The following is a 17,344-nucleotide window of genomic DNA, read 5'->3' as shown; positions in this document are numbered from 1 at the left end:
ATTAAAAAGTTTGGGATAATTTTTTCTTTTAACCCCTCCCCGATATACACGCTCACACGCACACACACATATCCACACACGTGCACACACAGGCCTTCCCCATCCCAAATGGAAGCGAAAAAAAAAAAAAGAAACCAACCAAAAACCAAAAAAAAAAAAAAAATGGAGTAAAGGCAGTGATAATCAACATGCAGTACTGTGCAAATATGTTGTCCATTGGAATCCTTAAAATCTGGGCAAAGACTTGATCTGCAGTTCAGGTGTACATGCTCAGTTTGATGTCCTCAAGTGTCCAAAATTGGCAGGACCTGCAGTCCACAGCTGGCTGCTAAATGCAAGTGAATCAGTTTAGCAAATTTACAACACTGATGTTGACTGTAAGAGAGGAAAATCCCAAGTACCAAACAAGTCCATCCAATGCACAGAGTACAAATTCCTTTTTTCAACAAAAAGTAGAAAAATCAAAAATACTCCCAAATGGGATACTTGATGGCACTAAGAGTTAACATATTTCATAGTTGTCAAAGTGGACTGAGAATCCTCCAGACTGTACAATAATGGAGAGATTTCACAGCTAAGTTTGACGTGTTCTTCCCATCTTCATTCTCAGGATAACGATGTCAGACATACTCATTCTATGTCCTCATTTACAGGTTCATCTTCATAATCTCTGTCATGATCAAAATCTGGACTGTGGTTGGCTGTTGTCACTAAGGATAGCGGGCCTTCATTTTCATCTGGATCTAACGGTTCTTCTTTGACATGCACGGGGTGCCTGGAAAAAAAACGAAAACACGGTCAATCAGCAAGTTGCTCATTAAAAACCGGTTCTGACAGCTCGGGTGGTTTGGGGAGAAAGGCGAGGCTGCTTAAGGGGGTTCAGACTTGGTGTTCCAAGAGCTCCAGGTCACCCAGGAGAAGACCCTCAACTTCTGCGCTGGCCAAGCGAACGCTACGCCAGGCAGGCAGCACTCAGCTTCCCCGGGAAAACACTCTGGGAGGAGCACCTCGATAGGGTTTCCGTCTCGGGATCAAGAGAAAACGCTCTCAGCTGACATATTAAGTTGATTAATACAATCTTTGGATAAATAAGCGGAATAAGCATCCGAACAGCAAAGCAGCAGTTTGTCAGCCCGCCGAGCCGGCGGAGGCTGGGCTAATCATCGCTCGCTGTGTGTGCGGCGTCTCTCGTTAACATGCAGAACCTGTGAGACAACTCTCCAGAGGACGACCCCAAGTGAGGTTCTATCATTAATCAACTTCAAGCAAACACAGCAAAGAGACACCATGATACATGCTTTAAACTCCAAATTAATGCATATTTTTACAAACTGTCAATAAGGGAAGAAAAGCCCTGCCAGGAAACACAAACAGAGAGGAAAAGGCTCGCTCAACACAACAATATGATAAGAAAGCACAGTCCTAACGAGAATAATAACACTGTCAGCTGTAAACAAGGCAGAACATGATCCCCAGCTCATGGTGGGCACAAGTATGTACTAAAGAGATGAGATCTGCCAAATTTCTCATTATGGCACAGCACATGAATAACCCGCAGGGGAACGGGGCTTGGTCATTCCAAGCGGGTATGATAACAATTGAAAAATGTTGTTCGTAAATCATATTTACAACAAATCCTATACAAATACAAATTACCCCCCCCTTTTTTTTTTTTTTTTTTCGTTCGGCAGCTTTTGAAATGTAAAACAGCCATGTGAGTCAATAGTGTCTTATTGGTGGGACTTTATAGGAAAGTAGGATTTTATTGACATTACCAAGTATTAATAATGCGACACAGCAATGGAGACCCTGTTTGCTTCCTAAATAATTGATGTTGTAGGCAATCCCTTAAAATAAAGTGTTAATGAGTTCAAGTCCCACTCTGTCTCTCATTGAGTTGATAGCCACCTCCTAGAGTCTTGTTTTTTTCTCCATGCGGGATGATTTAACCCTTTCACATACACGACGTGAAAACACCATCTGAAGCGCAAACCTTCACTGTTAAGAACTTTGTCTCTCCTCGCACAGCTTTGCTTTAAAATGAATGATTTAAAGTAGCTGCATTTTATGTTTTCTGTGGACAGGAATGACAATATTGCTTGTAGTCTGTCGCGCTGACGGACAGCAAGAATAAATCACTGAACAGGGAAAACGTAGTGGGTATCCACGTACAAGCCAAGGTAACCTTGCCTACTTCGAGCGAGCCGGGTGAACCAGCTGTACCCCTGTACGGGGCACACGGCTGTACCGCACCCTACTATTTATTTTGGCTTCAGCCTGGATCAGTTTAGGAAGCATCTAACTTGCTGACTACAGACATTTCTAAGGTGAGCTGTGAATGCCTTTCAAGTTGCTGCATATTTCAGCTTCTTGAGTTCTGAAGTGCTAGATCAATACTTAAGATTTAACTGCACCTTCCAACCCATCCAACAAAGGAACGGTGCAGAGAAGTGATGCAGTATCCACGTACACACACCTCTTCCCTTCAAATTCACTAACCCCTACCCTATCAACGCATCCCTTGGAGCAAAGGGGTTCCCTCTGCACGTCGAGTAATTTTTGCAAAAATCGCAAGGAGAGAGACATTGCTCATACAATTTTGACCTAATTACTGAAAAAGGAGGGGTAAAAAAAAAGGACTGGGAGGAGAAGAATTCAAATACCAGAGATTAAGAATTAGCGTAAGCATATAAAAAGCCTCTCGAGCAGATCATCGTCTCAGAGATGTGCGTGTGCTAACCGTCCCGGCGTGGCCCTAGAGAACGTGAAACCACGCTGATTATTTGCAACTAGAAAAACTTCCATTATGAATACGCTGTGGGGCCCCTCACTTGGGAGAAAACATGAAAAGAAAAACAGAAGAAAAAGGGGTAAAGAGAAGCTACACATAGAGACCGATAGAGTGTGTGCTACTTGGCCTTCACAGCAACGATCTTTTTTACTCCCGTTTTAATTTAAAAGTCTTGCTTGTTGGCCTTCTGGTTTTCATGCTGCCACCGGGCTTGCTTGTTTGTTTGTTTTAAATTAAAGAAGTATTATTTTGGAAAACGCAGATGGGAAATTTCCAAAGGAGAGAGGAGAACGCACATCGCGTGCAGCAGAGGTGGCTCCAAACCTTCCTCCCAAGGCTGCGCAGGTGGCACGTCCAGCGTCCCACCACATCCCTGCACCACCTCCTGCTTGGCCAGAGGACAGAAGTGAACACCTAAGACAGGTACCTGCTGGGCTCCCAACCACCCGACATGCTGTGAAAGCTCCTCCAAAGGTCCCCAAACCTTTCCAAAGCAAACTCTGCCCCCCTTCTGGTTTTGTTATGAAAGCAGGTGAAACCAGGTGGTTTTAAGCAAGTTTCTCTCTGAGGTTTGGTGTGGTTCCCAGAAGTCAAAACCCCAAAACTTCAGGAGCCAAAGGCAAAGCAAGTGCCAAGTTACGAAAAGGGCTGCTCGACCCTGAGCGACACAAAGCCGGAGAGGGCCACAAAGCCCTGGGGAGGCACAGCCAGGCCAGCCCCCTCCAGCAGCTCACGTGTTGCACAAGCATCAGACAGCGAGCTTGGCAAAAACTCCATCCCCCAAATTAGGAGGGTCATCTGGGTAACGCAACCCCCCGGGGAGAAATCTGCACGGAAAACAACAACACAAACAATTCAACTCCTTGTGTACTCGGTCAGTTGTAACGGCAAAGTGAGGAGGAAACCTTACTGAATGCGTGATTTTGCTCAAACATCAGAGAGCAACTGAAATAAATAAGCTTAAATAAGCTTAAATAAGCTCAAAGGCAAAGGGAGACTTTCATACCTCTCAAGTAAGTTTGAATCTCTATTTACCACCTCACCAAAACCCCAAATCGGGGAAGTAAAACTTCCTTTAAAGACTAAAGAATTCAGTCTCTTGAAGTACAGAAAAGGTAAATGCTTGGCTAGGCAAAAAGGGAAAGAAAAAAAGCCAGGGACGGGGAGGGGAGAGGGTAAGGAAGAAAAAGAAAGGGTTTCCCATTTCTGTTTTTATAGTAGCAGAATTTCAGCACATTCCTTTTAAGTAGACGCCTAAGACTCCAGAAGGGGTTAACAATAAATAACCTTGCTGAACACAGATTCCCCTTCTTTTCACATCTGAGTAATTCTTTTGTTTGTCCACTCTGGGAACAGAGGAGTTTTTAATAAAGCTGACTGTTGTTTAAAGCCACTGAGTTCTGGTGGTGCACACAGCATGGAGTAGTTTGCTTTGTGGCTACCTTTGGAGCATATCAGGATGAAAGTGTTATGTCCCCAAGCTGTAATTATGCGACTACTTTCTAGTGTTTCAAAAGGAGGGAGAGAGAAGGAAAAAAAAAAAAACCCCGAGCCGTGGTTCAATGTGTCATAAAAAGGAAACGAATAAGCATTAATAAGACTTCAGCTAAAGTGTTAGACTTCTTAGCTGTCATGTTAACAAGGTCCTTTAAACCTTACAATAAAGTTTAAAGCTTGATTTATTCTAATATACTGAAATTGTTTAAAAAATAATTTGCATTATGACAAGGAAATCTGTCCTGAGAAAAAACCTGAAAATGTCATTAACAAAGCGGGCTTACGGAAAACAGGAGGTTGCACAGCACCTGGAAATTTGCTGTTGACTCACGATTTTGCTTAGTGAACGGGGTAAACCCCGCGATGCGTGAACGGTGTTCTGGCTTTAGATCCCTTCAAACTACTTAGAAACACCATTTGAATGGGGAAGCTCAGAGGCTGGTATTGGAACATCACCCGGCCACATTTTACTTAAGCAAAAAGAAATATTCAGCAGAGAACACACATATTATCAATTCTGAGAAAATGAAAACACTCAGGAAACAATCATTTCCATATTACAACAGAAAATTGGATTTTCTGGTGAATAATGAAAATGAGGCATCCCTCCCCCTGACCTCCTCTCTCTCCAGTATTTGTTCGGTGCCCCTCACCTTGGTATCAATGTGCTAAGAGATGATTATTAAGTGCAACAAAGGCCACGGCTATGCACAGTTCTGGAAGGTGTCCTAGCCTGTTTCAACTCGGTTATTTTTCCCTCCTCGCAGTCTCTTCAAAGACAACGAAACCTTAGGTGAAATGAGAAGTGCGTGAACTACACTAGCCTTGAACTTGCAAAAAAATAATTACTTGGATTAACGTAACATCATAAACGTTCATCCCTGTCTGTTAGGCCAAGAGAAACCCCTGGGAGAAGTCTTGTTTCTGGAGAAAAGCCACGTCCCTCCACTCCTCCTTCACGCCGGCCCTGCGTGGTCACGGGCAGAGGATAACGAGTAGTGACTAAAACCGCCTCAAGATGAATCCGTTTGAGACGGAAAGTGTGTCATGCAACGCTAGTTTGGGAGAGATAATTAATACTGCACAAACAATCACTGGAAAAGCTAAACACATTATTTGAGTGTTTTGAAGTAAATGGTAAAAGACAATGTTTAAATTAATTATTAATTAAAAATGAATGTTGCCATCTTTAAAGATTCTTTTTTTCAAAGCACTTTGTGCACTGATTTAAAATGCTGCAATATCAAAGTATCCAAAGCCTCAGATTCCTTCGTGCCCCCTCCCCTCTGACAACACATTATGCAGGTGGGAAACTTTTTTGCCATTAAATGCTAATTAGTTTCACAACTAATTACTATCACGGTATTAGGTTAATGTTTTTCTACTTTTTGATTTAGACTTACTTTTGTAAATCCCTTATTCAAATTACTTTGAAGTAGGAAGACTACAAATTAGTTCCCTTTTTAATGCGTAATGTGAGCCGTGGCAAGCCAGCCAGTAATTTCCCAGCCTGCTGTAAGGAACAGGGGGAAGGACGGCAGCAGGTAGCCAACCGCTCCGCAGAGTTCCTGGAGAACTGCAGAACTCACCGACTCCGGCTTCCTCGCCAGCCGCCGACTGCCCGGGATGTCGTCTGAGGGGAGGGGGGAGTTTACAGCTTCGCAAACTCACTCTGTCACCCCATAAATACCGAACACACCCATCGGGGCATCACACCCTTCCTGCCGTACCCCGTCCCGCGCCAGCTCGCCGCCCGGGTGCCGTTCGCGTGGGGCAGGGACGGCGATCGATCCCCCGTGACTTCACGGGGTTATACACGCACGCCTCGTTATACCGCCGTCTGTTGCTATAAAGCTCCTATTAATTTTCCTTTTGATATTTTAAAAGAAATCTATAAATCACGCAGACCTTCACGTGTGCCATCGTTAATGCTTAGCAAGACCGTTGTGCATTGAGTGGGTTTTTTTCAGACCCGCCAAACAAGCCCAGCTCCCAGCTCTGCCCCACCGGCCGTGCCTGTCGCGTGGACCGAAAGGAAAAGAAATCACATTTTTTTCCTCCAAGAAACGCAGTTGCCTATGAGGTCTTGCAAGGTTTAAGCAAGAGAATTGTGAGCAAGTTAACAATTTGATAAATCTGCATGCTAGTCAGACTGGATTGAGCTGATGTGGTTTATGTGGAAACTGGTAAACTGCCCTTTTATGTTCTCAACCTAAGCATGTCCCCAGATGGAGATGTCTACTCTTGCTGCTCCATCCATGAACCTCAGGGACCAACCACGAAGGTCTCCAGAGCCGCACTTCACCAGACAGTGAGACAAGGCCTCGAGCCAGGCGCGCGCCTCTGCCACACTTACATTGCTTGCATAGGGGAACGTCCTGGACTACTGTCACTCCCGTTACTGTTCGTATGCTCCATTGCACCATTAAGCTCTTCCCTCATCGCGTTGGCTAAATTGCCCAGAGTGGGATTTCCCATGGAAGCAGTAGTGTATAGAGGTATACTGTTCTCAGCCATTGAAGCCTGCCAAGGACACAAACAAATACATGAAGAGTCATGACTCATGTTCTTATACATCGTACAACATGCTCATTTATTCCAAAACATTCTCCACATTTACATTATTTGCCATTACACTTTTTTTAAAATACTGTGCTTTCTGACAGGTATTACCCCGATTCCACCAAGGGAAATTTAACATCACTTACATCTGGGTTTAAGCATTCATTGCTGAACTGGCTTGTGACAGGACTGAGCTTTCCATTCCCTATTTAGAATTACACCCCCTGGAAAAAACACAATGTCCTTTTCCTATTTTCATTTTGCAAAATTATGTTTGGGGCTTTGGGCTTTTTTGGGGCTTAGGGCTGGGTTTGGGTTTTCTTTACAATGAACTGAGGGGGGAAAAAAAAAAATCCGAAGCGGCTCAGCTGATAACTCCTTCCTACCACAGCAAACGGCCACCGAGCAGGAGGGCAGCGTCACCGAGTTTGTTTTTTCTTGTGATACAACTGCGAAGTTGCGGATAACTTCACAGTCCGAGTTGCACTCATCTACCAAAACCTGAACCGGACCATGTGAAATTCTTTAAGCTTCAGCAACTCAACTCCTACCTTAGCTACTACAGATCTGGCCATTTTATTTTGATTTTTCCTTGTTCTATCGACACACCATGCAGAGGCACACTGGAGTTAACTTTCTAAACGGGAATCTTTGTAGGAAGAGAATGAACTGTTAAATATTTTCCTTCTGATTCCCACCGTTCTGCCTGCTAATATTTACTGTGTGTCAGCATTAGCTCATGTTGACGGCACAGTCCTGTGCCCGGCACGGCAGCGGTGGGAGCGCAGAAGCCCCGAGCCCCGGAGGAGCCCCGTGTTTGGCGGCAGGGATGGGACGCACGGCTTTCCGAGGGCCTCAAAGGACATTTAACCATTTCACCCACCCCAGCCGGATCCGGCTGACATCATCCGCAGCTCTGAGCTGTGTCAGCGCCGGAGAGCCACGGACGCTGGCTCGGCAGCGCCCGACCTGCTCCGGGGAGGGAGGTCAGCCGGCTGCGGCGGTGGAGTCAAAAAAAAAATCCATCAGGCTCCGGGTCTGCATGATACAAACCTGCCCGTGGGAGGGGAATTCACGCAAACGTACTCCCCACCGAACGCTCCCGCCTGCTCCTAATTTGTGGGACAAAACTCCTTGCTCGCTGCCATCCGAGCCGGCAGAGTTGTTCCCAGGCAAGCACAGCCAGAGCGCGGGGTGGGGGGGAGATGGGGTGGGAAGGGGCGGGGGGGGCACCACCAGCCCTGACTGCAGCATCTTTGGGAGCACGGCCCCTTTTATTCTTCCTTACGCTGACCTCTCCATGTGCAGCCCTATGTGTCACACGTGATTACAAAAGCCATTCTAACGGGGAGGATTATTTTTATCTTCTTGATTCAACAACCGGCAAACTCATTGTGATTAGGGGATGCAAAGAATGGTTCACATTTCCTGCACTTGGCAAAATAATGACCCAAGTTCTTCACCCATAGTGATAACTTGTAATTGTAGTAAAGCAATTTACTAGGGGAGAGATGGGACGTGAGGAGTATCTGCTATAAAGATAATTACAGGGGACGGGGGTGTTTTGGGAGCCCCCGGCAACCCACTGGGAAAAGAGAGTGCTGGTGAGAGCTGGAGTCCCCGTCCCTTCCACACACAGAGCGGGGACAGAGCTGCTACTTCTCCCTGGCCACAAAGGACAACAGATGGAGGAGATGTCAGAGGGGTCTGGGTGAAGGAGAGGGGGCGGCTCTGCCACCCCACAGGAAAAGAAAAACACAGCCTGGCATCCCGTCCTCCGGCCTGCGGAGAGGCAGCCGCCGCGCTCACAGGGACGTGCGAAGAGCCGGTCCTTGCAGACGCCCGCAAAAGCCAGGGGAACGCTGCTCGTTAATTATTAATTAGGCTGAACGCAGGCACTGGCAGGTAAAGCGGCCTTGTGGCCGAGGAGGAAGGTTGTTGCCCAAGCGAGGTCCAAACTGCCCACGCAGCACCGGCCGCCCGCACGGCTTCGCCCCAACCCCCCTACAGCACCCGACGGGGCTTTGCCTCCAAAATCCAACGGGGAGGGGAGAGGAGCGAGGAACCTGCTGGTGTATTTTCAACCTAAGCAAGGACCTGTCTCCGCGCAATAAATATTGCTTGCCCCCATTTATTTTACGGGGGCCACAGGAGCAGTAGCAAATCTGGCCCAGGCTCTTCCCTCCACCAGCTCAGTTCACACGATGCTATGGGGGAAAAGGAGTACGTGCCATTTCCAGGAAAAGTGGGAAATGGAAACAGTTTGGAGGTTATCACAAAAGACAAGAATGGATGGAGATGACGACAACGACACGTGTTTCAGAAATAAAACACGAACAGTTCCGTATGATAAGCATATTAATTGAAATTAGTCACATAGTTAACAATGTGAAGAAATGCAGGATCATTTCATTTTTGCCTTTCAGCCTCATGAATGCAAAATGTGCTTGTAATCTTAATACTATTCAAGAGACAAAGCAGTCTTTAAAAATCACACTTCACAAGACTCAAGGGAAAATAAGTTACTAATGAATGGTATTTACAGTTGCTTCATTTAAACGTGATTTCCTTTGCTTTTCAGAAGTTACTGCATAAACTCAAATAATTAGAAGAAACGCAGAACATCGCTTTTCTCCTAATAATCTGTTTCTTGGTTCTGAAAAGAGAAGGCTGCTATACCTTCCACAAAACACAGTTGCCCAAACAAATAGCCATGGCCATCAGTGAACTTCTCAAGAACAAACAACCAGGGTGCAACCACGCAGGGTGCTGCCTCCTGGATTAATTCACACTACATGGAACGGGCTCGAACTCCCTTCCCCCACAAACACAACCCCCCTGCAAATTCAGGGCACGGCAATGCACTCGGATCTTTGATTCCTATAGGAAATACTGACTTTACCTGGGGTTCTTCAGATAGACTCAGGAATTTGTAGAGGGCGGGGGGGGAAATGCCAACCTGATACACAACACATGAAAAAGGGGTGGAGACGCGCACACTTTTAGGCTGCAAGTTATTAATTGTGCACCAACACTTTGTGCATTTCTACGTGGTGAAATACCAGAATTTTTGTCTTACAACTACGATACAGTTTGAACCAATAAAAACAATCTTTTTTTTTTTTTTTCTATAGGAATTGCGACATTTATTTTTTACCAACAATAGGAAGATATGCAAAAATAGCCCTTAAAAGAAAAGGGGGAAAAATGATCTGCTTTCTCTTTAAACCCACGAACAATAGAAGGTCACGTGCTGCAGTATCCTATCATTCAGCACATTAATAGCTGTGCTAGAGTAATTACACTTGTGGTATTTTTGCCTCAAGTGAAATTCTGAAATAAGAGGATGGAAATTATGATACTGCTGATAAATATTAATAAGTGAACTTTTAATTTTTTTGCCACAATATTCAAAATGCTAAGCATCTAGCTAATGCTGAAGCAGCCTGATATGTGTTTGCCTCCAGGGACTATGATGCTTTATGCACTTAAGAAAAAAGTTTAACGGAATTAAAATTTAATATCTAATTAGAGCAAGGCTAATATATTTTGAAATGAGTGGGGAAGACACACGCCTCTGTTGCATATTTGCTACAGTCATTAATCTTACCTGTAAAGCAGCATTGAGAGGTGTGCAGTAGGTGTGGCTGGTCTGTATGTTTTTAATAAGAGAAGGGTTACTGCATAAGAAAAACATAAAAAGGAGAGTTAAATGCAACCAACTTCTGTGCGAGCATTTCAAGCATGTAATGCTTCCTCCCGCACCAGAAAAACTACAGCTGAGACTGTTTTTCCACACAAGTTCTCTTTCATTTCTCCTTTTTTTTTTTTTTTTGGGTAATGTAAAGAAAATATCTGAATTTTAGGCTACGGTTATCACATTTGCCTTTACTAAATAAGGAACATCATTATCTCTCGACATTACCTCGCCATGTGTTCTACTACCCTGCGTTAGTAGCACATCTTGGCATCTCTGCACATTTTAGCTGTGTTCAGGAGAAATTCTCCAATACTCGTCGTGTCTGGGAGCCAGTTACCATGTAAAGGTCCATCATGAGGAGGCTATGATCAAAAGCATCACGGGACATTTTAAATACTGCTTCATGCAAATTATTCTCCAAGTCGCTGGCAGCAGAGTCCCTCGCAATGCAGCAGGGGACCAGGATGAGGGGGGATTTGAGCCGTGGCAAACGGCGAGTGGCCCCGGCGAGGGACCACCATCGCTCCCAACAGTCTGGGGTTGGGGGCGTGGAGGCACAACGGCAGGTACAGGTGCGCCGCAGCAAAGCGGTACCGACCACACAGAAGAACACGCTGCCCCAAAGGCCGCTTTAGTAAAAAATATTCCGGTGTGCTATTTCGGACCATTACTTTAGTCCTCTTAAGTTCACATAAGAGGCCAGATTTGAGGAAAATGAATGCCAAGCATATCCTCTCTCTTTAGTGGGCATCTAAACACCACTGGTTCCACTGGAGGGGGGAAAAAAAAAAAAATGAAGAATCAAACACAAACTAGATAAAAAGTGCCAATGCAAAAAATCTCCAAAGTTTTCTCACTCACTGGGCATTTGTGTTGGTTTTTTTTTTTTTCCATGTTGAATAAATCGTGGTGAGAAGAGTCTTAACTGAGCCCCTCCCACAGGGACCAGCAAGGATCAGTTGTCCTGGAGAGATGGCATTCAAGTAAAGGTCAAAGAAAATTGCTTTGGGAACCCCAGGAATATTTGTGCGTGGTTGTTGTAGACACAGGGTGGCCTGTTGATTATAATCTTTACAGCTGGTCTCGCTGCACTTTCAAACTTTTAAAAGTTAATTCGGCATTTCTGTCTTATAAGCACCTCACTCTATTTCTGATTAAGAGTTGCAAAACAAAGCATACAACTGAGAGCAAAGGAAAATATCAGAATTGTTTTATCTGAAGCCTCTCCTGGCATACACGTCCCTTCCTGCCAGGTCTACAGCAGCATATCTGCACTAGCTTGGATAATTATTTTAGTCTACATTGCACTATAAACAAGCTCTATAACAAACATGTCAAAGTAGCGTTATCACTACAGGTATCTGGATTATCAGAGTAGGACACACAAAATACACATCACAACCAAAAATTCAGTTTCTTTAGCAGCAAAGGTGATGTCACTATTTCATGAAATGCAAGTCTACATGAGATGGGTAAATCATGCAAAGCAAAGCAACAGCAGAAAAAAAAAATTAAAGCAAGTAAAAGCTCTTACTGTGCAACAAGCTCGCCAAAGTTTTCATCAGGGCAGTATTTTCGAGGACGGCCTCGTTGAATATGACGGCCACGTTTAAACTCTTCATCATCAACAGTCCAAAAGGACCCAAACTCATCCTCTACTCTGATAAAGCACTTATGCAGTGAGAGGTTGGTGCGAATGGCACCCTGGGACAAGAGCAGCAGCAAAGGAGATGAAGTGGAAACAAAGGGACACGGGATCGGGGACAGAACAGACATCAAATACAGGGAAAAGGAAAAAGAAAATAAAATGCAATAAGCATAAGCAAATGGTTTGTGAGGGTTAATATGCATTGCCACCTAAAAGCTACTAGCATGTGATGCAACAAACACCAAGCAAGCAGGGTCAGGGTACTGGTGGGCATACAAACAGTAGTGATGAGATGTTTGTCTTGGTTTCCCTTAACTGAAACAATGCGAAACCACCTGTGGTTGGTCTAACACCAGCTAGCAGCCAAAAGCCTCTACGTTAAACTGTAAGCATGATCCAAGCTAGGCTAAGAAGTTCAAACATGGTGGACATACCCACTGATCTTTTGTGGCCTTCGTTTTTGGAACTCTAGTTCATCCACTGTCCATACTGCCCCTTTAACGTTTTCTACTCGCACAAAACACTTGTGAAGACTAAGATTATGACGCACTGCATTCTGCAGCAAGTATAAAAGAGAAAACATTCAAAAACTTTCTATGAGAAAATGCTCATCATCGTCCAAGAACAGCAGCACAGTCAGCTTGACAGTCCTCATTTTGCAATGTTAAGCCCCTTCCCCTCCCCACACCCGCTTGCTTTCCCCGGCTCTTTACATCTTACTTTTGCAAAGACAAAATAAATATAAAAGCTTAAACCCAAGATTAGAAATTCAAGTTACTCTTATCCATTATCCCCAGTGCGAATGACAACAGCCATCATTTTAAGCATGCACATTGTATAATCCAGCACATTTCATACAGAACACAAGAAAAACATTGCTTAGACATTTTCAAAACAAATAATCACGCTCTGCAAAGAGAAACTTCTCCTCTCCTGGAAAAGAAAGCGGTTAGAAAGAGCAGAAAGGATTTCACACAAGTACAGACGGCTCAGTTTAGCAGAGAGGCACTGGAGCTGGTGTTGCTGCGGTTTCCCACAGCTGGGCTAATGCGAATCAGGTGCTGAACCTCCATCCACACCTACGGCATGGACCGGGGGCTCAGCAGCACCCCGCCAGCCGGCACGGCACCGACTCCTGCCTCCACGGCTTGCTCTTATATGGAAGTTGGCTCCTATTTCTGGCAGACTACCGTACTGAATGATCTGAGCCTCTGCCAAGTGAAAACATGAGGAGGGCTCTCCGAAACAAAGTGATAATATCCCCACAGCTCATCACCCAGAGGGACTCGCGCTCGTGGCACCCGATGCTCAGATGTCCTCTCTGCAGCTCGGCGCCGGGGAAGGATGAGCTCGGCCAACCCCTCCGACGCGCTCGGACCTTTGCTGAAGCCGGACATCATGAGACATCTCACTTTGTCACGGCAAGCTGCGGCTTTTCTCTCCCTGCTCCCTCCGGAACGGTGCCGAGAGCCTTGTTATTCCTCAAACGGAGTGCCACGCTCCTTCCCCGTTTTATGACATTTCTGAGCAAACACCCTACGACAAAGCCACTCGGGTTCGTACATGGAGCTTGTCCCCAGTGCTGCTGAAAGGGGCTCGGTAAACAGGGAAAACAGAAGAAGCCATTTGCTGAAAATATGCAGGCGAACAAACTCCATCCATCATCACTGGCACCATTGATTTAGTCAATCTGGTTGACTCGTTAGCAGGCACAATGCCAGCCAAACACATGGCCTGGGTCTAGGCAACCAAGAGACTACAATTTTTTTTCCTTCCATCGTCGTCTTCCTCTTCTTTTTTTTTTTTTTTTCTAATGAACATCGGGTCTGGATGGTGAAAGGGAGCTCTAATCATGAATGTCTAAATCACTGTGCAAACAAAGGGTACGCACAGTGCATTTGTCATGCAAATTAAGAGGCAGCGGTGTGTGTGCCTGGGAGGGGAAGGCTAAGAGTCTTCTGCTACTTTTCCATTTCTCTACAATCACTAGCGCAGTCCCTGCGCTCCCGTCCCTGGTAGAGGGGAAAATTCGGGGCTTGAACTGCCTTGGCTCAGCAGATGCCTGAATGCAAACGCATCTCCTCTGGCTGCAGGGGTCTGATCCCCGGCACTTTGGCTTTTCCGCACTGATCTGCTCGTGAACCGGTGGAAGAATAAACCTTGAATATGCTTTTCCCCTCTGCAAGGCAGAAATTTAGCAGAAATTCAACCTGTCCATCAGGGCTGCCGCCTCCTGCCCTTGCTTTCTTCTGTTCTTATTTTTTAATGATTTTCTTTTTCCCTCCCACCTCTCCCAGATTTCACGACTTTGGAAATTTATGGCAAAAGCCCTGATTTTGAAGTGGAGGAAAAACATGCCAACGCCCCACACCTTACGGTCTCCAATCAGCCAGCTCAGCAACTGCTGGTGGGTGCCGCACTAGTGCAACCCGACACAGGGCTGCTGGCCCACATCTGGGTAACTCAGGCAGTTTCCTGTGAAAACGGGAACACTGTCAAGTCTGGAGCAAAATGTAAGAATAATAATGCCATTTCCCCCAGTGAAAGCTGATCTTGTAGTTCACAGAGGAGTTGATCAAATGCATGCAGCAAAGTTCAGAGAAGGGAGTCCACAGAGTTTGTAAACAGTCTCTAAATAACACGGTTCAGCAGAAATATTTGTGTTCTTCTTTAAATAAATTTAACGCCGGAGAAATACTTTACAGCCTGTTCTTGTTCTCTCAGAGTCAATGTGCAATCGATGGTTAAGGCTGCTGGATCGGGCTCTTGCTGAATACGTTCAGACAGACAAGTTGAGTATTTGCAAGACGTCCATGAAGTGTTGCCCTCGCTTTCTATTTTCCACATGAACACTTATTTAAGGAATTCATCGCAGAAAAAAATTATTTTATTTCCCCTGCCTCTGGATACTTGCTATCTAACAGTTTCATTTGAACAATACCCCAACGTTTCGGAGCCACACCTGCAGCCTGTGCCTCATGGCTGCGACTCAGTGCCAGCGAATTGCTCCAAAAAATAAAAGCAAACAGACATTGCCTCTGACCTGTCAGAACCAGTTCACAGTGCTCCCCCAGCAATCAGCTTAACAGAAAAATTAGGAGCTATTATTGTAAGATTATATATTTACCTTGTTAAAAATATTTGTATGCAAGCCACTTCTGCAGAAAAATTACCCTGAACATGCTTGAATGTAGTAAATGAAAGGGTTTGTTATTTTAATAACTGCTCAGGCTCTGCTGTACTGCATTTTGGGAAAGAGGTTCATTTTTTAAAGGTCTTTATTCCTGCACTCTTCTGTGTTTTCGAAAGAGAGCTCAGGGAAGCTTGCCCACACCAAACCCTGACCCTAAACTTGGGCAACACTGACCCAAACGCCCCCTAAGCATTAGCTGAAGGTGAGCGCAAATCAGCACATATATATTCAAATTATTCTGATTCTGCAATTAGCCCCTTGTGCTTGTTCTGCGCCCCGTGGGCTTCCCGTCATGCCAATCCAGAGCTGCGTTTTCATCCCTGCTGTTCCTGAAGTCTGGCATAAATCTGAGCAGTCTTCAGCAGGAAAACCTGCATTACTTCAAGCAGTTGCCAATTTTGCTAGCGCTGGTGCAACTTGGGGTGAAGCTTTTCTTCCCTGTCAAGTGCAGCAGGACTCGGACACCTGCACAAGATCAAGGAGGCCAGGAAGGGTCTCCAAATGGTACCCGCCTGCCCGGGACACACCTCGCCCTTCTGCAAGCCCGAGGGTCTGCAGCTCAGCCTCTCTCCTCCTCCTCTGCAGACGCACACTGTACGTGCACGTGGCTTCTGGGACTGGATTTTACGTGATGCACAAAGCTAATTCCTAAAACTAGCCCCGCAGGAGATACGGCCAGGGCTGCCTGCTGCCTTCTTCCACTCCGCCCTCCACCTCCCTTCCCTTTGCTGCTGGTATTAAATAGGATTTTTACTTTAGCACCCACACCTGCAGCTGCTGAAAAGTCCTACTGGAACCACTCCAGCAGCAAAAGACAGGCAGGTCTAAAAGGATCTTAAATCAGGGAAAGTTAATTTCCTTTCTGGATAGTAAGGAAGCTGCAAAGTGAAACACTGCTCATGTTTTCCAACTGCAGTGAAGAATCAAAGCAGCAATCACAGAGACTTTTCCTGAACCTAAGAGCTTCTAGACCAAGGCTGAAAATGTACAAAATCGTGCTGGGATCGGAATGAAAAGCAAAACACGCTATTAAAAACCAAGATAACTTCCAAGGACCATTTTTAGCTCCATTCTCTGAAGAAATTAATCCTAATGCAGGCTGAGACAGGAAAACCAGAAAAAGCTGATGAAACAGCATGTGTGGGACATATTCATCCTACCTGGTCATTTGAAGTTGTTTGAGAGCAAGAGAGTTGTCTCGATTAAGAGAGCCTCAAAGTACCAGGGGTGCAATTTTTACAGCGATACAAGACCCTGTTATTTGATTCATTCATTTGTAATTGCAGTAGCTTCAGAAGCCAATGTGGCTATTATAATGTTATATATAAAGGAAGGAGTGCCCCCTCCCCCCCCCCAATATAAAATAAAATTAACTCCCCAGACCTCTTATCTAACAATAACCGAGATGGGTATGGTAAGAAATTAAAGTGCCAAATAACAAGTTGATTTCTGTTAAAAACATTTCTTATTGTGGGGCTTGCTGCTTGCATATTATGTTCAATCAGCTTCTGCTGTGTGATTAAAAAAAAAAAAAAAAGAGGAAGTTTGTAACAGATCTGTGCATGTAGTTAAGAGTCAATTGATTGAGGAAAGAAATCCACTGATCTATAGCTCCTAGGAAAAAAAAAGCGGTTGTTGTGATCACAGTCTGCATAACTAGGAAGACAAACAGTGTATCTTCTACTGACACAATAACTTTACCTCTTTTTTTTCTTTTTTCCTAATACGTTCCAGCTGAAGGGCTTGAGTTTCACTGCTAGCAGCAACCACACAGAGGAACTCGTGGCATAATCACAGAACATAAAAGCCAATAATGGGGATTCAATTAGTGGTTTTCAAAGGCAGAAGAATTTTTCTGCCAAATATCAAATTGTTCCTGCAGATAAGGCACCCAGTGCGTGTCAAAACTGCCGATCTAAATTTTCATGTCCACATGTCGTTACAATTTGTTAT

General features: G+C 45.0%; 1 protein-coding gene across 10 annotated transcripts in view; it reads right to left on the bottom strand.

Moving 5' to 3' along the window:
- Positions 1–575: 575 nt before the first annotated feature.
- FOXP1 (forkhead box P1) overlaps positions 576–17,344 on the bottom strand; it is a 164,291-nt gene continuing 147,522 nt past the window's right edge. For 8 of the 10 annotated variants that reach the window (XM_086469968.1, XM_086469964.1, XM_086469966.1 and 5 more), the window contains 4 exons: positions 12,633–12,754; positions 10,461–10,530; positions 6,645–6,811; positions 576–775 (listed from right to left, as the gene is read on the bottom strand). In XM_086469968.1, the coding sequence (XP_086326094.1) occupies positions 631–775; positions 6,645–6,811; positions 10,461–10,530; positions 12,633–12,754 (504 nt within the window). In that variant the 3' untranslated portion in view covers positions 576–630. Of the gene's footprint in view, positions 776–6,644; positions 6,814–8,478; positions 8,516–10,460; positions 10,531–12,084; positions 12,255–12,632; positions 12,755–17,344 lie in introns of all 10 variants that reach the window. The other 2 variants (XM_086469963.1, XM_086469961.1) reach the window with 2 other exon arrangements.

This window comes from Leptosomus discolor, chromosome 9, assembly GCF_034619465.1.
Source record: "Leptosomus discolor isolate bLepDis1 chromosome 9, bLepDis1.hap2, whole genome shotgun sequence".
In the NCBI taxonomy this organism is placed as follows: Eukaryota; Metazoa; Chordata; class Aves; order Leptosomiformes; family Leptosomidae; genus Leptosomus; species Leptosomus discolor.
The sequence above is the reverse complement of the archived record's forward strand: the minus strand, read 5'-3'. Positions and strand labels throughout refer to the sequence as shown.